This window comes from Symphalangus syndactylus, chromosome 6 (genome assembly GCF_028878055.3).
Source record: "Symphalangus syndactylus isolate Jambi chromosome 6, NHGRI_mSymSyn1-v2.1_pri, whole genome shotgun sequence".
Taxonomy (NCBI): domain Eukaryota; kingdom Metazoa; phylum Chordata; class Mammalia; order Primates; family Hylobatidae; genus Symphalangus; species Symphalangus syndactylus.
The window spans coordinates 130,593,245-130,617,188 of record NC_072428.2 but is presented as its reverse complement, the minus strand read 5'-3'; the positions used below and the strand labels follow the sequence as shown (position 1 = coordinate 130,617,188).

The 23,944-nt window shown below is 46.7% G+C and overlaps 1 protein-coding gene across 4 annotated transcripts in view; it reads left to right on the top strand.

Moving 5' to 3' along the window:
• The window catches only part of DENND2A (DENN domain containing 2A), a 125,000-nt gene that overhangs the window by 55,258 nt on the left and 45,798 nt on the right, over positions 1 to 23,944 (top strand). For 3 of the 4 annotated variants that reach the window (XM_055284212.1, XM_055284208.1, XM_055284211.2), the window contains 4 exons: positions 11,674 to 11,874; positions 16,094 to 16,187; positions 17,025 to 17,075; positions 18,516 to 18,703. In XM_055284212.1, the coding sequence (XP_055140187.1) occupies positions 11,674 to 11,874; positions 16,094 to 16,187; positions 17,025 to 17,075; positions 18,516 to 18,703 (534 nt within the window). The remainder of the gene's footprint in view (positions 1 to 11,673; positions 11,875 to 16,093; positions 16,188 to 17,024; positions 17,076 to 18,515; positions 18,704 to 23,944) is intronic. The other variant, XM_063641651.1, reaches the window with a different exon arrangement.

The window sequence follows — 23,944 nt, the reverse complement described above, 5'->3', positions numbered from 1 at the left end:
AAAATACCATTGAGCTTCTGGCTCAGAAACTTCCTCAAACTGGGTAAATAAAAGGTGGTACATCCGTCCCACACAACTCTTAAGAATGTCTTAACATAGAGCACACTCTAAGATACAAGATGGAAAGGCATGATGTACAACAGGAGTTTTAAAGTATTTTACCATTTGTGGGCTGTTGTTGTTGATTTAATTGAGTCAGGGTGTTGTTGCTCCGTCACCCAGGCTGGAGTGCAGTGGTGCAATCACGGCGCGCTGCAGCCTTGAACTCCTGGACTCAGTCAATCCTCCCACCTCAGCCTTCTAAGTACCTGGGATTACAGGCACACGCTACCAGCCCAGCTAATTTTTGTATTTTTTGTAGAGATGGGGTTTCGCCATGTTGGCCACGCTAATCTTGAACTCTTAGGCTCAAGTGATCCAGCTGCCTCGGCCTCCCAAAGTGCTGGGATTACAGGCATGAGCCACCGCGCCCAGCCTGTGGGTTTTTTAATGAAAGAATATACATATATGTAAACTTACACATGTCTGTATGTGGGGTTTTTTAATGAAATAATATGCATATATATAAAGATGAAAGAATATACGTATATGTAAACTCACACATGTATGTGTAAGAATATCTCCATCCCCAATGTTGGAGGTGAAAAAAAAATCTCTGTGCGAATACCCAAGCATAAGTAACTGAGGACCTCAGAGGATTAGTCCTGTCTGAATACCCAGAGGGCGGGGGAAGGCTGACCTTCTTTTTACAGAATATCCTTTTGAACTTTTTGGAGTTACATAACATATGCACTTGGATAATATAACCTTATTGATATAGATGGTAATTTCAACCCACTGCCTGCAGACTAGCATTTGTAACAGATCTCTTGGCACCCATTACCCCTAATCTCCCATAGTTCCTACATACAAATGCCCCCTCCAGCCACAGCCTACCAACTACCTCTCTGATGTAGGCCTGGGACATGCACACTCTCTCTAAAGGGCCGTAGAGTAAATATCTGGGGCTGTGTGGGCCATATGGTCTCTGTTGTAACTACTGAGCGCGGCCACTGTAGTGTGAGGCAGTCATAGACAATGTGTAAATAAATGAGTGTGTCTGTATTTCAATCAACCTTTGTTGTTGTTGTTGTTTTTTGTTTTTGTTTTTTGAGACGGAGTCTTGCTCTGTCTCCCAGGCTGGAGTGCAGTGGCACAGTCTCAGCTCAATGCAAGCTCCACCTCCTGGGTTCAAGCAATTCTCCTGCCTTAGCCTCCCAAGTAGCTGGGACTACAGGCATGCGCCTCCACGCCTGGCTAATTTTTGTACTTTTAGTAGAGACGGGGTTTCACCATGTTGGCCAGGCTGGTCTCAAACTCCTGACCTCAAGTGATCCGCCTGCCTTGGCCTCCCAAAGTGCTAGAATTACAGGCGTGAGCCACTGCAGCTGACCTGAATGCTGAAATTTGACTTTTTTTTTTTTTTTTTTTGAGATGGAGTCTTGCTCTGTCGCCCAGGCTGGAGTGCAGTGGCGCGATATTGGCTCACTGCAAGCTCCACCTCCCAGGTTCACGCCATTCTCCCACCTCAGTCTCCCCAGTAGCTGGGACTACAGGCGCCCGCCACTGCGCCTGGCTAATTTTTTGTATTTTTAGCAGAGATGGGGTTTCACCATTCACAGGATGGTCTCAATCTCCTGACCTTGTGATCCACCCGCCTCGGCCTCCCAAAGTGCTGAGATTACAGGCGTGAGCCACCACGCCTGGCAAAATTTGACTTTTATATGATTGTTACTTGTCATGAAATATTATTTACTTTTCCAACTATTTAAAAATGTAAAAGTTAATTCTTAAGTCATGGCTTGTACAAAAACAGGTGGTGGGCCAGATGTGGCCCACAGGCCAAAATTTGCCAACCAGCGAGGTCATTTTTAACTCTGCCCTTGGCTTTCACTGGGACCTCTCCCCATCCTCTGAGGCCCAGTTCAATCATGCGTCCTTTAAGAAGCTTCTCCAGCCATCCCAATCCCTGGGACTTCTTTCTCTCTGATTATCTGTAACATTCAGTTAAACCATTTCTTTTTTGTTATTTTTGTTTGCTTGTTTGTTTGTTTGTTTGTTTGAGACAGAGTCTCGTACTGTCGCCCAGGCTGGAGTGAAGTGGCCTGATCTCGGCTCACTGCAAGCTCCGCCTCCCGGGTTCACGCCATTCTTCTGCCTCAGCCTCTCAAGCAGCTGGGACTACAGGCGCCCACCACCACCGTGGCCGGCTAATTTTTTCTATTTTTTTTTTTTTTTTAGTAGAGACGGGGTTTCACCATGTTAGCCAGGATGGTCTCGATCTCCTGACCTCATGATATACCCTCCTCAGCCTTCCAAAGTGTTGGGATTACAGGCGTGAGCCACCATGCCCAGCCTTAATATATCTTAAAAACATCTCCCCAACTAGATTATAAATTCCTCAAGGTCAAAAGGTATATATTCTAAACCTAAGTTAAAAGAAAGAAAGAAAGAAAAATGTATATATTCTATTTCTTTGGTTTTCCCGTAAGGCCTAACAGTTCTACAATATTTGGTAGAAGAAATTAAGGAAGGTCAAGTACCAGCTGCAAAGGTCAACTTAAATCTCATTGCAAGGCTCTGTTTCCAGCCTAGGAAAAGCAGTGGTCTTCCTGTCCCAGCCCCACAGGGTCAGCATCGCTGGCAGGTGGGGCTGTCTCCACCTGAAACCTGTCTCCTGTGCTTGATGGCCATAAAGGGATGCTGCCTGCCACCAGGCTTCTGGAAGAGGTGAGGGAACAACCTATCCCAAAGGATGGATCTTACAGATCCAGATAAATTGCTACAATACTTGCCTGCACCAGTTAACTGCCATTTCTCTTCTCATATGGAAAAGGGTGTCATCAAGAATAATCCATGGCAACTGACAATTAGCAAATACTTTCTGCTTGCCTTGGAAATGTGTTGTTGGTGTTTTCATTGGAACAGGGATGTCTTCAACATTTAGGAAATCCTTCATTTCCCATGGCAGAGAAGCCTGACTTAGAAGAAGAAAGCAAGCTGTCACACCTGGTCTGTCCCCTCTGGGTCCTACCTGGCTCCCCACTTCATGCAGGGAGTGAACTGTGTCACCCCTGAGGAACAATGAAAAACATCTGCCCAGGCCAAGCGCGGTGGCTCATGCTTGTAATCCTAGCACTTTGGGAGGCCAAGGCGGGTGGATCACCTGAGGTCAGGAGTTCGAGACCAGCCTGGCCAACATGGCGAAACCCCATCTCTACTAAAAATACAAAAATTAGCCAGGTGTGGTGGCGGGTGCCTGTAATCCCAGCTACTCGGGAGGCAGAGGCAGGAGAATCGCTTGAACCTGGGGGGCAGAGGTTGCAGTGAGCCAAGATCATGCCACTTCACTCCAGCCTGGGTAAAAAAGTGAAACGCTGTCTCAAAAAAAAACATCTGCCCAAGGCAGCTCTGCATTCAGGGCAGAACACTCCTCCCTGATACCAGGAAATAAAGGCTTACCAACACTTTTCTTCTTGTCCCTGCTGGGCTGGAGAAAACCTAGAGCCTCTGCCACCAAAGCAGCTAAGCCCAGTAGGTGAGAATGTCAACAAGAACTTAATGTCCAGCTGTATCTGTATCTGTAGCTGTCCTGAAGAAAGAGAATCCAGTTGTCCAGAGTAGGTGTCTGATTGCCACGGATCCTTGCAAGCTGTCAGAGGGACACCGTATCAGTGCTCATTATTCTGCTCATCCACATCTGGGTGTCTGCTGTGTGCCCTGTTCTAGGGGACAGCTGGAGACTTCACCACTTCCTCCATTAGCTCATCAAATATTCATGGAGCATCTACCGCATCTGGGCTGCATCTGGGACCCTAGAGCTTTCAGGAGCAGTCCCTCCACGTGACCTCCCCTACCAGCCGCAGAGAGATCCTCAGCCATCTTTGGGATGTTCATTTCACTAGGCCACGGCTAGTTATTCGAGTCACTAGAATTTCCAATAGAGACGGAAGGGCCTGTTGGTTAGGTTCTCCTCAGAAAGGACCAAGTGTGCAGCTGGGGGCAGATACTGCTGCTGCTGAACATAAACTGCAAGCTCCTGAAAGGGACTGTTTTCTTTTCTTGCTATGCATCACCCACCATTTCTTTTCTTTTGAGACAGACTCTTGCTCTGTCAGCCAGGCTGGAGTGCAGTGGCTCGATCTCGGCTCACTGCAACCTCCACCTCCCGGGTTCAAGTGATTCTCATGCCCCACCCTCTGACTAGCTGGGATTACAGGCACAGGCCACCGTGCTGGCTAATTTTTTGTATTTTTGGTAAAGACAGGGTTTCACCATGTTGGCCAGGCTGGTTTCGAACTCCTGACCTCAAGTGATCCGCCCACTTCAGCCTCACAAAGTGCTGGGATTACAGGCATGAGCCACTGCACCTGGCCTATACTTTTCAATATATGTTCTTTTTAAAAATAACAAGCTGGGTGGCTAGACACAGTGGCTCACGCCTGTAATCCCAGCACTTTGGGAGGCCAAGGCGGCCAGATCACCTGAGGTCAGGAGTTCAAGATTAGCCTCACCAACATGGTGAAACCCTGTCTCTACTAAAAATGCAAAAGCTAGCCAGGTGTAGTGGCACGCGCCTGTAGTCCCAGCTACTTGGGAGGCTGAGGCAGGAGAATCTCTTGAACCTGGGAGGTGGAGGTTTCAGTGAGCTGAGATTGTGCCACTGCACTCCAGCCCGGGCAACAGAATGAGACTCCATCTCAAAAATAAATAAATAATAATAGTAAAATAACAGGCTGGGTGCAGTGGTCCATACCTGTAATCCTAGCACTTTGGGAAGCCAAGGTGGGAGGATTGCTTGAGGCCAGGCATTCAAGACCAGCCTGGTCAACACAGTAAGACCCCATCTCTATGAAAAATTTAAAAATTAGACAGGCGTGGTGGTGCATGCCTGTAGTCCTAACTACTCGGGAGGCTGACATGGGAGATTCACTTGAACCCAGGAGTCCAAGGCTGCAGTTAGCTATTTTTGTGCCACAGCTCTCCAGAGTGAGAGCATGTCTCCAAAAATACATACATACATACATACATACATGCATACATACATGCCTTTCTTTTCTTTTCTGAAAACATTGTAATTATAAAGTTTTTCTGGTTACATGATACAGAATAAGTGTTTCAATTACTGAAAAGTTTAGTGAAGAAAATAAAACTAGTCCACAATTTGGGAATTTTACTTTTCTTTATGCCTCTATTTTTGAATATTTCTGTGATAGATTTACATTTTTTTTTTTTGAGATGGAATTTCCCTCTTGTTGCCCAGGCTGGAGTGCAGTGGCGTGATCTCAGCTCATTGCAACCTCTGTCTCAGTTTCCCAAGTAGCTGGGACTATGGGCGTCCACCACCACGCCCAGCTAATTTTTTTGTATTTTTAGTAGAGACGGGGTTTCATCATTTTGGCCAGGCTGGTCTTGAACTCCTGACCTCAGGTGATCCACCCACCTTTGCCTCCCAAAGTGCTTGGATTACAAGTGTGAGCCACCTCGCCTGGCCCAGATTGACATCTTGTGTATGTGTATTTATGTGTGTGTATTTTGAAGATCTTTTTAAAATGTGCACGTAACCCCAACACCCACTGCTAACACTTCGGTTTATTTCCTCTCCGATTTTCTCACACACACTGTGTGTGGTGTGCGTCCATGTGTTTGTGTGCATGTGTGTATACATTTTTTTAAAAGATTTATGATCTTGGGAGGCCGAGGCAGGCGGATCAACTGAGGTCAGGTGTTTGTAACCAGCCTGGCAAACATGGCGAAACCTCGTCTCTACTGAAAATACAAAAATTAGCCGGGCGCAGTGGTGTGCGCCTGTAATCCCAGCTACTTGGGAGGCTGAGGCAGGAGAATCGCTTGAATCTGGGAGGCAGAGGTTGCAGTGAACCGAGATCGCACCATTGCACTCCAGCCTGGGTGACAGAGAGAGACTCCGTCTCAAAAAAAAAAAAAAAAAAAAAAAAAAAGATTTGTCATTATATTGTATATGCAGTTTTAATGCTTTTTTATATTGATCATGAGTCTTTTCCCATGTCATCAATTTCTTTATTATTATTATTATTATTATTTTGAGACAGAGTCTCTCTCTGTCGCCAGTCTGGAGTGCAGTGGCACGATCGTGGCTCACTGCAACCTCCGCCTCCCGGGTTCAAGCAATTCTCCTGCCTCAGCCTCTCGAGTAGCTGGGACTACAGGCGTGCGCCACCATGCCCAGCTAATTTTTGTATTTTTAATAGAGATGGGGTTTCACCATGTTGGCCAGATGGTCTTGATCTCTTGACCTTGTGATCTGCCCAATGTGGCCTCCCAAAGTGCTGGAATTACAGGCACGAGCCACCGCGCCAGGCCATGAGCCACCATACCTAGCCTAATTTATTTTTAGAAACAGTTTTTATTGCCTGCACGGTATCCCATTATCTTCATAGAATGTCATTGGTCCCCATTGTTAGAATGCCCTTGTAAGCCTTTCTATTTTTATTTTATTTTATGAGACGAAGTCTCATGCTGTCGCCCAGGCTAGAGTACAGTGCCATGATCTCAGTTCACTGCAACCTCTGCCTCCTGGGTTCAAGCGATTCTCCTGTCTCAGCCTCCTGAGTAGCCCAGGTGCCCGCCACCACACCCAGCTAATTTTTGTATTTTTAGTAGAGACGGGGTTTCGCCATGTTGGCCAGGCTGATCTCAAACTCCTAACCTCAAGTGATCCGCCCCCCTCAGCCTCCCAAAATGCTGGGATTACAGGCATGAGCCACTGCACCTGGCCCTTGTATGCCTTTCTCTGTATATATATTTAGAGAAGTGTCTCTTTTTTCCTGCAAGAATGTGTGTACCTACAGGCACATATGAGCAAGTATGTTTGTTTGTGTGAATGACAGACAGCACAAGAGGTCTCCTAAGGGTAGGAATGATGTTGAGATGGATGAGGGGGATGGGAATAGTTTATATAGAAGACCCCTGTAGTCTCCCACAGGCAGAGTCTCCTGAGGCAGTAAAGTCAGGGGCAGTAGAGGACTGGAAGGAATTGAGCTACCAGCCACCATTCACAGACAAGAAGGGTTAATTAACAGGGCTCGAGTCCAGCTTGGCCCCCTCTGATGGAGCACACAGCTTCCTTGCCACTGCACCCCCGACTCTGACCAGGATATCCCCTGGCCACTCTCCTGAAACAACTGAAGAGGCTTCAGCCGGGAGATCGGACCTCAGACCATGAGGATTCTTGTCTCTTTTCCCTTTTGGACACTACAGATCTTTTACTGTGCCCATCATGAGTCGGATATCTATACAATTAGGGGTGTCTGGGAGCCTCTCAGCAGAGCTAAGCCCCTGAGGTTACTCCAGAGAGACACAATGGGATTGGGTGCCATACATGTTGGTGGAAGGTCCTCTGATCAAAAGCTAGAATCTTCCCTGGACCATAGTCTGACACATCGTTCTTAGGATCCTAGAGTGACTTCCCTTTTATACTATACTTTTGGGTGTGACAAACAACTGCTGGTTCCCTGATGTTATGAATAAAGTTCTATGGAAACACAGCCAGGCTCATTCATTTACGTATTATCTACGGCTGCTTTTATACTACAAGGACACAGTTTAGTAGTTTTAACAGAGAGGATATGGCCCACAAAGCCTTAAGTACAATCTGGCTTTTAAGAAAAGGTTTGCTGGCTGGGCACGGTGGCTCACGCCTATAATCCCAGCACTTTGGGAGGCCACAGTGAGTGGATCACCTGAGGTCAGGAGTTTGAGACCAGCCTGGCCAATATGGCGAAACCCCGTCTCTACTAAAAATACACAAATTAGCCAGGCATGATGGCACTCGCCTGTAATCCCCGCTACTCGGGAGGCTGAGGCAGGAGAATCACTTTAACCCAGGAGGTGGAGGTTGCAGTTAGCCGAGATCACGCCACTGCACTCTAGCCTAGGCAACAGAGCGAGACTCCATCTCAAAAAAAAAAAAAAAAAAATGAAAAAGTTTTCTGATCCCTAAGTCCAAGATTCATATCTTCACTTTCAAAGGCCTTCAACAGACAATTAGATGTCTTCATTGCTGTATCATCTCTTCCATCTGTTTCACTGCACTTACCCTAAGCCTTGAAGACTCTTTTGATCTAATTTACTCTCCCTCGCCACTGTTCTCAGATTGTGCTGTGTCATTGCTAATACTCTACCCCACAGCTAAGTCTTCCCATTCTATCAAATAAATATCTACTGAAATCCCACCCCATCATGAAAGCTCCCTGAACATTTGGTGGCTTATTTGGGATGCCCTGGGACACAACAGGATCCCCTTTCTCCAGCAGAGTGACCGCTCAGAGATGCAGCCCACACGTTCTTCAGAAAGCTGTGTGTTGTGTTTCCATTTCTTCTCTGGTTTCTTTCATCTCTGACCTTTTCATAAGTCAGATCTTCTTCAAACGAACACCATCACAATCGACATCTCTAACAAAAGCAGAACCTACGTTTTCCCAACAATTTGATAGGAGATTCCAGTGCAATGGTAGGAGCATTTCCCTGGATTTTATTGTAGATGGAATTTGGCCTCGAAAAAGACTTGCCCCTCTTCCTTCTTTTTGTGCTCTTGTGGTACCCAATCCAGGTCAGCTCTTCCTCTACTGAAAGTTTATGGTACTAAGCAATTTATTGCTCCTTGGAGACCTGTGATAAAACATTGGAGCTGGCCACTTAGGAAACTAGGAGTCTTTATTTTTGGAAATCTTTAAAAAGAAAAGATTCTGAAGTTATTGCTACTTACTATTTGGAACTAAGCAAATAGCAAATGAAGAAATCAGTGGAGCAAAATATGCCTATTCCATGAGAGTTTAAGACAGGATAAATGTCATAAGTTGATAAAGAAAAACTCATTCATTAAATAGAATAGGGATAAGTTATTTTGGGGAAAAATGATTTAGATGAACATATCACAAAATAAATTACTGATGGAATAATAAATAAAATGTATATGAAACAAACCAAGAAAATCTGGAAGAAAATGGAATTGAATATTTATTGAACCTCTAAAACGAGATAGATCTTTTTAGGCAAAGAAAGAAGGGATTAAACGAATTATAAAAGAAAAGATTAACACATTTTCATATAAAAAGTTATTATAACTAAAATAAAAATACAAATAAATCACATGGGAAAAGCACACTTACGGCAAACCTGACAAATAGTTAATATCTGTTCTATGTAGAGCTCATTGAAAATAGTAAAAACATTAGAATCCTAAAAGATAAACAAAGAACATAAAAAATACACTAAAGAAAAATACAGTTGGCACACTGAAGTATGAAAAAATGTCAATGATGTAAAAATAACTATATATATATATGTGAAAGAAACTTCCATATCAGTACATTAAATTTTTTGTTTATTTTTATTTTTTTGAGACGGAGTCTTGCTCTGTTGCTTAGGCGGGGGTGCAGTTGTGTGATCTCGGCTCACTGCAACCTCTGCCTCCTGGCTTCAAGCAATTCTCCTGTCTCAGCCTCCTGAGTAGCTGAGACTACAGGTGCACGCCACTATATCAGGCTAATTTTTGTATTTTTAGTAGAGACGGGGGTTTCACCATATTGCTCAGGCTGGTCTCAAACTCCTGACCTCAGGTGATCCACCCACCTCGGCCTCCCAAAGTGCCGGGATTACAGGCGTGAGCCACCGTGCCTGGCAAGTACATTAAGATTTTTTAAATAATTGCATGGTATTCCACTGTGTGGGTATATCATAATTTGTTTGACCAGCCCCTCTATTGATGGATATCTAGGTCATTTCCAGTATTTCGTGATTACAAACCACGTGGCAATGTACAATATTCTTTGCACAATATGTTTCCTTATAAAAAACAACATTGCGGCCGGGCGCGGTGGCTCACGCTTGTAATCCCAGCACTTTGGGAGGCCGAGGCGGGCGGATCACGAGGTCAGGAGATCGAGACCAGGTGAAACCCCGTCTCTACTAAAAATACAAAAAAATTAGCCGGGCGTGGTGGCGGGCGCCTGTAGTCCCAGCTACTCAGAGAGGCTGAGGCAGGAGAATGGCGTGAACCCGGGAGGCGGAGCTTGCAGTGAGCCGAGATTGTGCCACTGCACTCCAGCCTGGGCGACAGAGCGAGACTCCGTCTCAAAAAAAAAAAAAAAAAAAAAAACATTGCACAAATAAGAGTGTATCAGCAGAGTAAATTCCTGGAGGTGGAATTGCGGGGTCTGAAGCTATATGCATCATAATTTTGTTAGCTCATACTAGACTGCCCTCTGTAGTGCTGTGCCAAGTGATGTTCCCACCAACCCTGTATGACAGTGTGGGAGTGACTTTTCTCCCTCACTTTCACCAACAGAGTGAGCTATCAAATTTTCTTATCTTATCTCTGAGCAAAAAAATGTTTCTTTAATGGAGTTTTAATTTTCTTTTCTCTTGGGGATGAAGCTAAGAATCTTTTTATATATCTAAGAATCATTGTATTTCTTTTTCTCTAAATTTTCCATTATTTTGCCTGTTTTTCTTTTGAGTCGTTAGTCTTTTTCTCATTAATTTGTAGTGTATTTTAGGAAAATGAGTTAATTTCTGTGGGTTATTTTCTATGGGTTCTAAATTTTTTTAGCAAGTGTTTTGTTTGCCTTTTGACTTTGTTTTTTGTTTTGTTTTGAGACAGTCTCACTCCATCACCCAGACGGGAGTGCAGTGGCGTGATCTCAGCTCACTGCAACCTCCGCCTCCAGGCTTCAGGCGATTCTCCTGCCTCAGCCTCCCGAGTAGCTGGGATTACAGGCACATGCCACCACACCCAGCTAAATTTGTATGTTTAGTAGAGACAGGGTTTCACCACGTTGGCCAGGCTGGTCTCAAACTCCTGACCTCAAGTGATCCTCCTTGGCCTCCCAAAGTGCTGGGATTATAGCGTGAGCAACCGCACCTGGCCAGCCTTTTGACTTTGAAGAGGGCTGTTTTAGAAATAAGATATTGAGGGCCAAAGAAACACAATTCCTTGTATAAAAGGCACTCAGCAATCCTGCAGCAAGGCCAAAGTGAGGCTTAGGCCTTGTAACTCCTTAGGTCTTGGGTTGTCAGAAAGCCTCAGCTGTAACGTCTTGGGATTGAGGCAGGTGACCTCGCACTTGTCTGAAAAGAGAAACTGGGCCGGGTGCGGTGGCTCACGCCTGTAATCCTAGCACTTTGGGAGGCTGAGGCAGGCAGATTGCCTGAGCTTAGGAGTTCGAGACCAGCCTGGGCAACATGGTGAAACCTCGTCTCTACTAAAATACAAAAAATTAGCTGGGCGTGGCAGCGTGTGCTTGCAGTCCCAGCTACCCGAGAGGCTCAGGGAGAATTGCTTGAACCCGGGAGGTGGAGGTCGTAGTGAGCTGAGATCACGCCACTGCACTCCAGCCCGGGTGACAGAATAAGACTCCATCTCAAAAAAAAGAGAAACTGGATTAGATTTGCATCGCTCATCACACACAGTTTTGGTAACTGGATGATACATATTCATTGAACACTTACCGGCATAACCAAACTCCACCTACCGTGGGAACATAGACCAGTTCCTCTTCTCAATTTCATTGTCTCGTCCCTGGCACCACCAGTTATAACCCGGTCAGTCTCCTTTGAATTCATTTACTCTTCTTTTCTCCTTTTCCCTCACAGCAGTCATTGTCCAAACCTGCTTTTTTCCGACAAAATTCAGAGAGGAGGAACTTCAAGCTGCTGGACACTAGGAAGCTGAGTCGGGATGGAACTGGGTCTCCTTCCAAAATCAGCCCCCCCTCCACTCCCAGCAGCCCTGATGACATTTTCTTTAACCTTGGAGACCCACAGAATGGCAGGAAGAAGAGAAAGATACCTAAGGTAATGGTGGCAACAAGCTTCATGCTCAGATATGCATGACCCCTTCTCTGTGAAAGAAGACTGCAGAGGGGTCTGGGTGGAGAATACATCACTGGCCCCTCTCCCACCTGTGTTGCTGCAGGCCAGGGGGACACAGTGAAGCCAGCAGGCTGGAATATCTGGACCTTTGTCCTGATCATTTTTGTGGTCCTGTGGTCTTCCTCTTAGCCACTCTTCTCCCAATCTTAGCTGCTTGTCTAATCCCAGACAAGGTTTTAATGCCTATCCTCAAAAAGCCACAGCTCTTTCCTTCACCACCACAAAAAACAGAACTCCATCCATCATGCTCTGACCTGAGACTTGGTCGACACCTGCTGCAGAGGCAGGTCCCAGTCTGTGCTCTGAGACAGCCCTTGTCAACAATAACTCTTGTGGCTCTTTGCAGCCAAAAAGGTAAAATATTCCCAGGGGCTTGGATATATACATCTTCATGCATCTATTGTTGGTTACATTTCCTTTTGCTCAGTTTCAGTGGGGCAGTTCTGGTCTCTCTTCATTGACCAATTTGGTACTGTAGGGTAGGCAAAATTTCTCCTCTACCCTCTTAGGGTCTCCAGCTGAGCCTTAGAATTAAACTGACATAAAACAGATTAACAGGAGAAATGCATACTCATTTTATTTACAAGTACGTGGGAGCCCTCAAAAGAAAAATGTAAGACCCAAAGAAGTGACTGGGCCTATGTGCTTATATACTAGGCTGAAGAAAGTGCGGCAATTGTGGAAAAGTAACCAGAAGATAGGGGTTAAACAAGGTTTGTTTGATTAGATTTCTCTTGGCCTCGACTCCCCATCACTGGTGATAATGTTTCTTTCCTCCTGTTATAAGGAGGGCCTCTTTTACATGGAGTTTCATCTCCTGTTTTAAGAAGAAAAGGGAAGGTCAGAGCACCCTTCGTGCACCTGCTGTTTTTCAAGTGTCTTTAGTTAAAAACAACTAATATGCCAAAGTGGCATATTTTGGGGAGTTATGTCCTGAACTCCTTCAAGATCAACTTCTTTTTTTTTTTTTTTTGACAGAGTCTCACTCTGTTGCCCAAGCTGGAGTACAGTGGTGCGATCTTGGCTTACTGCAACTTCTGCCTCCTGGGTTAAGCGATTCTCCTGCCTCAGCCTCCCGAGTAGCTGGGACTACAGCCACCATGCCCGGCTAATTTTTGTATTATTAGTAGAGACGGGGTTTCACCATATTGACCAGGCTGGTCTTGAACTGCTGACTGCGTGATCCGCCCACCTCAGCCTCCCAAAGTGCTGGGATTAGAGGCATAGGCCACCGTGCCCAGCCAGGAACTTGTAGAGCAGGGATTCTTAATTTCAGAGTTCATGGATGGGCTTTAGGGGGTCAAGAAACCCATAAAAATGTAAAACTTTATGCAGATAAGTTTCGGTGTGGGACACTGTCTATAGCTTTCACAGGATTTCTCTGAGTGACCCATTGACCTGAAAGAAAATCAAGGGAGGCCGGGCACAGTGGCTCACACCTGTAATCCCAGCACTTTGGGAGGCCAAGATAGGAGGATCACTTTAGCCCAGGAGTTCAAGACCAGCCTGGGCAACATGGTGGAACCCCATCTCTACAAAATATTTTAAAATTAGCCAGGCATGGTGGTGTGCACTTGTAGTCCCAGCTATTTGTGAGGCTGAGGTGAGAGAGAATCACTTGAGTCCAGGAGGTAGAGGCTGCAGTGAGCTATGATCGCGCCACTGCACTCCAGCCTAGGTGGCAGAGTGAGATGCTGCCTCTAAAAAAAGAGAGAGAGAGAAAGAGATGGTTCTGCTGAAGTCCACTTAGGGAATATGCCTTTAAGTAGTGGTGCCTATTGAGTGACTCACCTCGGCAGCACTAGGAGAGCTTTTGAAAGGACTTGGCAAGTCTGAGGACAGCTAAGAACTGTCATCCTAGAACCTAGAAAGTTAGAGTGTTGGAAATGTCTCACTTAAGTGGAATCACACAGAATCATCCTTTGTGAATGACATTTCACTTCGCTTAGTGTCTTCAAGGTTTAAGCATGTGTCAGCATTTTCTTCTTTTTTAAGACTAAATGGTATTCCATCATATGTATATACCACATTTTGTATATCCATCTATCAGTCCATGGACACTTGGCTGTTAGAAAGTTGGAGCATTTCAACAGAAGTGACTGTTGAAACACTCCAACCCCTTCATTTTCCCGATGAGGACATTTGACCCCATAGAGGCCAACTAAATGGCCCAGAGACACGCAACCAGCTAGAAGCAAAGAGGGCCAGACGATGTTTAAATATTGAAAATAAGAATTAAAATATTCAAGCCGACACGGTGGCTCATGCGTGTAATCCCAGCACTTTGGGAGGCTGAGGTGGGCAGATCACTTGAGATCAGAAGTTCGAGACCAGCCTGGCCAACATGGTGAAACCCTGTCTCTACTAAAAATACAAAAAAATTAGCTGGGCGTGGTAGCACACACCTGTAATCCCAGCTACTTGGGAGGCTGAGGCATGAGAATCACTTGAAACCGGGAATCGGAGGTTGTGGTGAGCCAAGATCACGCCACTGCACTCCAGCCTGGTGACAGAGCAAGACTCTGTCTCAAAATAAATAGATAAATGATATATTCATAGAACATGGAAATTGATTACCATCCTATATTTTTGTTTACTGACCTATACAGATAAAAGTGTTATATAACATTTAGCATATAGCTGTGAGATAATAAGATTAATTTCGTAAGCACACAGAACAACTAATTTTAGAGTTCCTCCATGTGTGGGATTCTGAATCACATGTGCCGTGAATGTGTGCTCTTTGATAGCAAGCCCCGGGGGACCCAGCAAAGCAAAATATGTAAATTCGCACTCACCAGCTTCTCACACAAGAGGGAAAACAAATATATAGGAAACACCAAACTTTTTTGGTCTGAAATATGAAAAACATTTTCCATGGAAGCAGGTCTCCTTTCAAATGCATCAGACGACTAGGCTGGCCTGGGAGGTGGGGAGGGGCAGGGCACAGGGCGTCTGGCAGTGGTGATGGGGGAGACCACATAGGCTGAGTGGCCTGCTTGGAGGCTTGGGATGTGTCCCACACCAGGATATCCATGTGCACTTGCACACTGCATGTGTGTGTTCTGTGAACACATGGAGGGTGCATGACGTCTGGGGAGCGTGTCCCTCTGCAGATGGGGCTGCACGCTCGGGTGCATGGCACCGCTCCCCGAAGTCCCAAGCTAGGGCTCGGGAGCCGTTCTAATCCCGGTTCCCACCCCACTCAGGGCTGCTCTGACATTCTTTGGAACGGTTCCCATGAAGGGAGCCCTGCCTGGGAACTTTTTTTTCTGTCTCTTCGTCTTCTTGTTTTGTTTTGGGAGGAAAAGCTCCTTCCCAAGCCGCAGTGACATCGAAGCCTCAGAGGGAAAGCAGCCATTGCATCATGAGCAATGGGCTGTCTCCCCATGGGTCTCTGCTGCTCGTAAGCAGATCCAGACAACAGACGCCCATAGGGCAGTGGAGCTGGCAGCCTGCTTTAGTTTCCTTGACAGTCACGTTCCTGTGTGGTAGAAAAAAATGACTGGGCTGGGTGCAGTGGCTCACGCCTGTAATCCCAGCATTTTGGGAGGCCAAGATGGGTGGATCACCTGAGGTCAGGAGTTCGAGACCAGCCTGGCCAACATGGTGAAACCCCGTCTCTACTAAAAATACAAAAAAAAAATTAGCTGGGCGTGGTGGCGGGCACCTGTAGTCCCAGCTACTCGGAGAGGCTGAGGCAGAAGAATCGCGTGAACCCGGGAGGCGGAGCTTGCAGTGAGCCAAGATTGCGTCACTGCACTCCAGCCTGGGCAACAGAGCGAGACTCCGTCTCAAAAAAAAAAAAAAAAATACAAAAATTAGCTGGGCGTAGTGGTGGGGTACCTGTAATCCCAGCTACTCAGGAGGCTGAAGCAGGAGAATCTCTTGAACCCAGAAGTTAGAGGCTGCAGTGAGCTAAGATTGCGCCATTGCACCCCAGTCTGGTCGACAAGAGCGAAACTCTGTCTCAAAAAAATAAAAAAAATGATTGAAAGACACCCACGAGCCCATGGGAAGTTTCTCTCGCTCCCGCTGGCCCTGGCCGTCCATCGTCCTAGGAGAGGGGCAGGGAGGGAAGCCCAGCTGCCACAGAGAGCGGGCTGCTAACACTGGCTGTTCTTCTCCTGGTGTCTGGCAGCTGGTGTTGCGAATCAACGCCATTTATGAGGTCCGGAGAGGAAAGAAACGGGTGAAGAGGCTGTCCCAGTCAATGGAGAGCAACTCAGGAAAAGGTAGAACCCCCACCATCAGCCCTCCACCCGCAAGAATCGGAAAAGAGATTCTTTCCAGAAGTGGCTTCCGTTTTTTCTGGTTGGCTCACCAAGGAGGAGAACAAGCTGATGCTTTGTAAATGTCCCGCACTGTCTTTGGGACAGTGGCAGGGCTGGGAGCTCAGCCAGGGCAGCATGTCCCCTGCCTCCCCATCCTTGTCCTGGTCCACCACCAAGTCAGCCCAGCATTGCAGGCCCTGGCCTGACTATGGGAGCAGCCTTCCTTGCTTAGCCTGCACAAAAGGGGCCAGGACCTTCTGTTGTGTTATCTGATATAGGTACCATCTAGTACCATCTGAACTAGAGCCAAATTAATTTCGCAGTACATCGAGTTGGACGAGACGTGGTTTGTGCAATTCATTGAAAGAGACAACAAGAGGCCGGGCGCGGTGGCTCGCGCCTGTAATCCCAGCACTTTGGGAGGCTGAGACAGGTGGATCACCTGAGGTCAGAAGTTCGATACCAGCCTGGCCAACACGGCAAAACCTTGTCTCTACTAAAAAATAGAAAAATTAGCCAGGCATGGTGGCGTACACCTGTAGTCCCAGCTACTCTGGAGGCTAAGGCAGGAGAATCACTGGAACCTGGAAGGCAGAGGTTGCAGTGAGCCAAGATTACGCCACTGCACTCCAGCCTGGGTGACAGAGCGAGACTCCATCTCAAAAAAAAAAAAAAAAAGAGAGACGACTCAACACCCCCTCTGAATTAGAACATTTGGTCTGTGCTACCACATAGAAAGAGTTGCCTACATGAGAAGAACTCACATTTGCAATTTTCTTCCTTGTTCTTTTCTTTTAGTGACGGATGAGAACAGTGAGTCTGACAGTGACACAGAGGAGAAGCTGAAAGGTGAGGAGAGCCACTACTGTGCAGGACGTAGGCAGGTGACTTGGAAGCTGCAAGGGTGGCCCCTCCTCCTTAGTGTGAGGGACAGAAGCGTCCTGCCCGAGCTTGCTCGGCAAGGCGTGGACATCTCGGGAGACGTGGGGCCACAGGGTGCTCCAGGGCTGGTCCGTCATGGGCATGATCAAAATGGCACTACAGTTGCTGAGAGCTAGGGTGGCCACAGTAACGGCAGCGACACCTGCTCCCGTGCCTCTCCCTATGTCCTGAGGGCTTTCCACACTTCAAGGCTTGACACTGCAGCCCTAAGGCTCCAGAGACCTGGAGCTTCTGCCCACTTCACTCAAATTACTGTGTGATCTGGAGGAAATCACTTAAGATCCAGGGCCTCTAGTTCCTCATCTGTCTGATGAAGTTGTTGAAATAATCGGTCCCTATGGGTCTAAAATTAGATAGTCTAGGCCAAGGCTTTAGTGAGTTTTCTGCAGTTTTTCAGACCCCAGGGAGAAGCCAAAGAAAGCAAGTCCAGGGGCTGGGCGTGGTGGCTCACGCCTGTAATCCCAGAACTTTAGGAGGCCGAGGCGGGTGGATCATGAGGTCGGGAGTTCAAGACCAGCCTGGCCAACATAGTGAAACCTCGTCTCTACTAAAAATACAAAAAATTAACCAGGCATGGTGGCAGGCGCCTGTAATCCCAGATACTCGGGAGGCTGAGGGAGGAGAATCGCTTGAACCCAGGAGGTGGAGGTTGCAGTGAGCTGAGATTGCACCATTGCACTCCAGCCTGGGCAAGAGAGCGAGACTCCATCTCAAAAAAAAGAAAGCAAGTCCAGATTGCTGAACGAGGTGACAGGGACCTGTCCACTCAGTGACCCTGCTGCATTCGCCTCTGACACCCAGCTGCTGCCGGACTCACCTCTAGAATGAAGCAAGGCCATCTCATTGCAGTTAGTGGCAGGAGGGGAGGTGGACAGGAGTTCCTGAGTTAGTGGGATCTCTGCCAGTTGAGTCACAAGAGATGTTTACAAAGCTCCCAGCTCCAAAAGCCCTATAGTCTGGATTCTGTCACATCACACAAACCAAAAGACGAGGGAAATGGGTGAGGGGAGGAGTCACTGTCCCCATCTCATCAGACAGATGAAGGCAAGGACATCTTCAGCCTCTGCCCAGAGTTCAGACAGCAAAACCATGGCAGAGCAGAGCCAGGCCCCTGCACCCTGACTGGTTTGGTAGCCAACTGAATGTTGGTTCTCCCAGAACGTTGGCAGAGATCCCAAATAAAGAGTTTCCTACTAATTTGTTAGACAGAGAAACATTTTGGGGATTAGAAAAAAGTATTTGAGCTGAGAATTACATAACCTATTGCAGCTCGGTACAATTCCACATGGACTCATGGTCATTTCAGGCTCTTTGCTCCCTCTCTCTCTCTCCCCCTGCCTCACCCAGCTCACAGCCAGCGCCTGGTCAACGTGAAGTCCCGCCTGAAGCAGGCGCCTCGGTACCCATCACTTGCCCGGGAGCTCATCGAGTACCAGGAGAGGCAGCTCTTCGAGTACTTTGTGGTTGTGTCTTTGCACAAGAAGCAGGCCGGGGCTGCCTACGTGCCAGAACTTACCCAACAGTTCCCTCTGAAGGTAACAGGGTGGCCAGGTCCCTGTGGCCTGCCAGGGTTCTAACCATCACCTTGTTGGGACTCATGAATTCAGGGAGGTGTGGGAGTCTGAGGAACACCTAGTGAAGGGGTGGCCTGCCCCTCCACACTTGTGGGTGCTTGTCGTTAGGTGGGACGAAAGACTTGAGAAAAGGAATAAGAGAGAAGGAAAAGCGGGGCCTAGGGGACCGGTGCTGTGCTTACAGAGGACCTACACCGGCCTTGGCCTCTGAGTTCCTTTAGTATTTATTGATAATTATCTTTACCATCAAAAAGATAAGGGAGTGACTGGACAATAGGATCATTGTAGGGAGGAAATCAGCAGTAAGACATATGAACAAAAAATCCTTGTAACATCAATAAGTTTCAAAGAAAGTGCTGTGCCTTGAGATGCATATGCGAACATCTCCATAAACCTTTTAGCAGTATTGCTCCAGCAAGCCCCACCTTATTCCTAAAGGCGGTTTTCTCCTTACTCAGTAAACAAAGCACACAAAGGGTTTTACCTGGAGATGTTCCATCGCCCAGGGACGGGCAGGAGACAAATGTTTTTCTTTTTCTCTAGATTTAAGAGAATGGTGATGACCTTTAACCATAAGCAGCCTTTAGGCACTTGTTTAACAAAGCACATTCTGCACCGCCCAAAATCCTTTTAACCTTAAGTCACCACAGCACATGTCTCTTGCAAGGACAAGGTTGGGGGTAGGGTCACAGATTAACAGCATCTCAAATACAGAACTAAATGGAGTCTCTTATGTCTACTTCCTTCTATATAGACACAGTAACAGGCTGATCTCTCTTTCTTTTCCCCACAACCTAGCATCTAGAATCTTGAAAATGGGTCCTAATTAGGGTATATCAGATGAAAAAAATGCTGCTGCTAGAGAATTTGGGAGGTCCCAGAAAGGAGAGATTCAGGGACTCAAAAAGTTTGGCCAGACAAATACAAAAATTAGCCATGCATAGTGGTGCACACCTGTAGTCCCAGCTATTCAGGCGGAGACAGGAGAATCGCTTGAACCCAGGAGGCGGAGGTTGCAGTGAGCCGAGATCACGCCACTGCACTCCAGCCTGGGCAACAGAGCAAAACTCCATCTCAAAAAAAATAGTACGGCCAGAAATGCTTTCTCACTTGCTGCGGTCCCTGTGCTGACCGTGCCATCCTCTTTGCCCTTTCCTTCCATCTCCTTATCCAGCCAGCCACATCTCTTCCTAACCTAGCCTAGAAGTCTCTTTCCCCTGAAGCCCCAAGTCTCCCTAAGCGGCATCACACTTGTGTCTATGCTGAATTTCTGCTTTGCTTGTGTGCTGTGCATCTCTGTGTATGTCCCTTCCTTTTGTTACAGGCAGGGGATCTCAATCCAGACCTCTAGAGAGGGTTCTTGGATCTCACACAAGAAAGAATTCAGGGCGAGTCAGCAGAGTAAAGTGAAAGCAAATTCATTAAGAAAGTAAAGGATGCCGGGCGCGGTGACTCACGCCTGTAATCCCAGTACTTTGGAGGCCGAAGTGGACAGATCACTTGAGGTCAGGAATTTGAGACCAGCCTGGCCAACATGGCGAAACCCCGTCTCTACTAAAAATACAACAATTAGCTGGGCATGGTGGCAGGCGCCTGTAATCCCACCTACTCAGGAGGCTGAGGCTGGAGAATCGCTTGAACTCAGGAGGCAGAGCTTGTAGTGAGCAGAGATTGCAAAAAGTAAAGGAATGAAAGAATGGCTACTCCATAGACAGAACAGCCCTGAGGGCTGCTGGTTGCCCATTTTTGTGGTTATTTCTTGATTATATGCTAAACAAGGGGTGGATTATTCATGCCTCCCCTTTTTAGATCATATGGGATAATTTCCTGACGTTGCCATGGCATCTGTAAACTGTCATGATGCTGGTGGGAGTGTAGCAGTGAGGACGACCAGAGGTCCCTCTCATCACCATCTTGGTTTTGGTGGGTTTTGGCCAGCTTCTTTACTGGAACCTGCTTTATCAGCAAGGTCTTTATGACCTGTACTTTGTGCCGACCTCCTGTCTCTGCTTTAACCATCTGGGAATGCAGCCCAGTAGGTTTCAGCCTCATTTTACCCAGCCCCTACTCAAGATGGAGTCGCTGTGGTTCACACACCTGTGACACTTTTATGTCATGGACCATGGTCGTGTGGATTCAGCTTTACCATATGTTAAATCATGGCACCTAAAATAAAATTTTAAAAATGGCACTTAATATAGCCTGAAGCAACATGGCCAATAATTTATAAATTATTCTTAGGCTTTGATATCAGTATTAAAGAGGTTCCACCATATTCTAATTCAGTTCAACCAGAATTTACTAAGAACATATTGCATTCAAGCAATTTTCTGCTTGGCCCTAGGGGATTACAGTGATGAACAAAATGTGTCTCCTGTCCTCAAGGAATTTAAACTCTGCCAGGAGGACAGAAAATAACCATCTCCCCCACCCCCAGAAAAGCATGCAAAGATTCACCATGTAGAATCTGATGGTCTCTGGACAGACTCACGACTCAGGGAGGGCAGAAGGGAGGGAGCTTCTGTCTTTGCCCACTCAGGGACTCCTTTTGCCATCACCACCCAGGCATAACCCCAGCATCTACCAAAGCCCAGATCCTGCTGTCCCCAGGCCTCCCCTCCTTTTGTAGGCCAGCCTTCCTTCCATCCTGCCCACTGTGCTCCAACACCACAATCAAGTCCTATTTTTGGAGTTTAGGATAGCAATTATGTAGACTGAAGTAAACCATAGGCACCGGCCTTCCAAAGGTGACACTCACCTTCCTCTAGCTATCACACCTCTAAGGAAGGAGCCCCTGACACCCCACTACCACAGGTATGCTCACATTTTTTTTCAGCGGGGGCTGCCCATGGGTAAGAGAGGCCGCTGGGTATGCTCATACTGACTCACAACAGACATCACCAAGGCATGAAGGGCTGTCCTGCTATCCTGTTCATTGCCTTGGGGCCTAGCACAATGCTGTTCCCATGGCAATGCTTAATCAGTGTTGTAGGAATCAAGGGTGCATTAATTCATGAGTTAGTTAATTAATGATTCACCATAATGATCACATGATTATTGTTTCCAGCCTGGAGTCACCCACATTAAATTTTTTTTCTAGAGTAAAGTTGCACAGTCACTGTTTAAAAGGAAACTGATCCAGAAATGTATTAGGAAAGAAATCACTGGTAATCCAACCACAGAGAGACTGACACTGTTAACATTTTCTTTTTCTTCCAGTCTTTTCTAATGGTGTAATTTTCTTACAAAACTGGAATTGTACACTGCAGAATTTTTGTATCATGCTGCATGTACTCTTTTGTAAACCTCTCATTATTTATAAGCATATTTAATAAAAATTCTAAAATATTATTTTTCAAGTTATATAATGTTCCAATATGTGAGTATTCCCTAGTCTACTTATCTATGTAACCAGTCCCCTTCTGTTGGAAATGTATCTGGCTACCAGTGTTTCTCTGTGTGTGTGTGTATTTTTTTTTTTTTTTTTGAAACAGTCTCACTCTATTGCCTGGACTAGAGTGCAGTGGTGCAATCTTGGCTCACTGCAACCTCCACCTCCCAGGTACAAGCAGTTGCCCTGCATCAGCCTCCTGAGTAGCTGGGATTACAGGCATGCACCACCATGCCCAACTAATTTTTGTATTTTTAGTAGAGATGGGGTTTCACCATAATGGTCAGACTGGTCTCAAACTCTTGACCTCAAATGATCCGCCCACCTCAGCCTCCCAAAGTCCCGTGATTACAGGCATAAGCCACCACACCCGGCCTGTGTGTGTATTTTTGAGACAGGGTCTCTCTCTTGCTCTTGTCATCCAGGATGGCACAGAGTGGCACGATCACAGCTCACTGCAACCTCAATCTCCTGGGCTCAAGTGATCCTTCCCGCCTCGTCTTCCCAAGTAACTGGGACTGCAGGTGCATGCAACCATGCCCAGCTTATTTATTTATTTATTTTTTGTAGAGACGAGGTCTTCCTCTGTTGCCCATGCTTGCCTCGAACTCCTGGGCTCAAGCGATCCGCCTACCTTAGCCTCCCAAAGTGCTGGATCCATTGTGCCTGGCTTTTTTTTTTTTTTTTTTTAAATGCATTGGTGTTCATCCTTGTACAGGCATTTTTTTTTTTTTTTTTTTTTTGAGACGGAGTCTTGCTCTGTCGCCCAGGCTGGAGTGCAATGGCGCAATCTCGGCTCACTGCAAGCTCCGCCTCCCGGGTTCATGCCATTCTCCTGCCTCAGCCTCCCAAGTAGCTTGGGACTACAGGCCCCCGCCACCATGCCGGGCTAATTTTTTGTATTTTTAGTAGAGACGGGGTTTCACCGTGGTCTCGATCTCCTGACCTCGTGATTTGCCCGCCTCGGCCTCCCAAAGTGCTGGGATTACAAGCGTAAGCCACCGCGCCCGGCCTATGTACAGGCATTTTTACATGTCAGGCATTTTATTTCCTTGCCTTTGCTCACTTGCTCCCTCTGTAGAAAGGACCTTTTCCTCCTTCTCTGTCTTCTCTTTTTAAACTTTTTTTGTGGGTTTTATCCCTCACTTCTGTCAAGTCACCTGAATCAAGGCACAGCCCCTATTTGCATGCTAATGCTCCATTAAAATGTTTCCTATCCCATATTTATCTTTGACAGTTCAGGGAGACTGGGCTGTTTTCCAGCCATCTGTGATTGGTTGTATTTGTGGGAAATTTCTGTGTGCAGCTTCCTGTAACTGTGCTCCTGTGCATATATGAGCCTGTGTGTGTTTGTGCTAACTCGTAGGTTGATGACGTGTGGGTAGGCACATGTGTGCCTGTATTTGTGTGTGTCCTATGTGTGATCTGGGGTGGGTGCATGCAAGTAGTGACTGGGCCGTTGAAAAGGGCTGGAACTTGTTTCCCCACGAGGTCTGCTTTTCGGTCCTGAATGCTGTTTCCTTTGTCGAGAAACTCCTTTGGTATTCTTCCTTCCTTTGGTATTCTTCCTTCCTTTGGTATTCTTGGCTGGTCCTTTCTTTGGTCTTCTTTATAATTTAAGTCATTCACTCTGTGGTGATTAATGACTCCTTCCTATAATTACACCCAGCTGGTATTTGCTTCTTTGCATGACTATGCAAGGACAGTCAAAATTACTGTTTAGGGGACAGTCTGAGCTTGTGAATTACCAACTCAAAGACTGTTCCTGGGCCAGTTGTGTTCGTCTGTGTCATTGTGGATGGAAGAGTGAA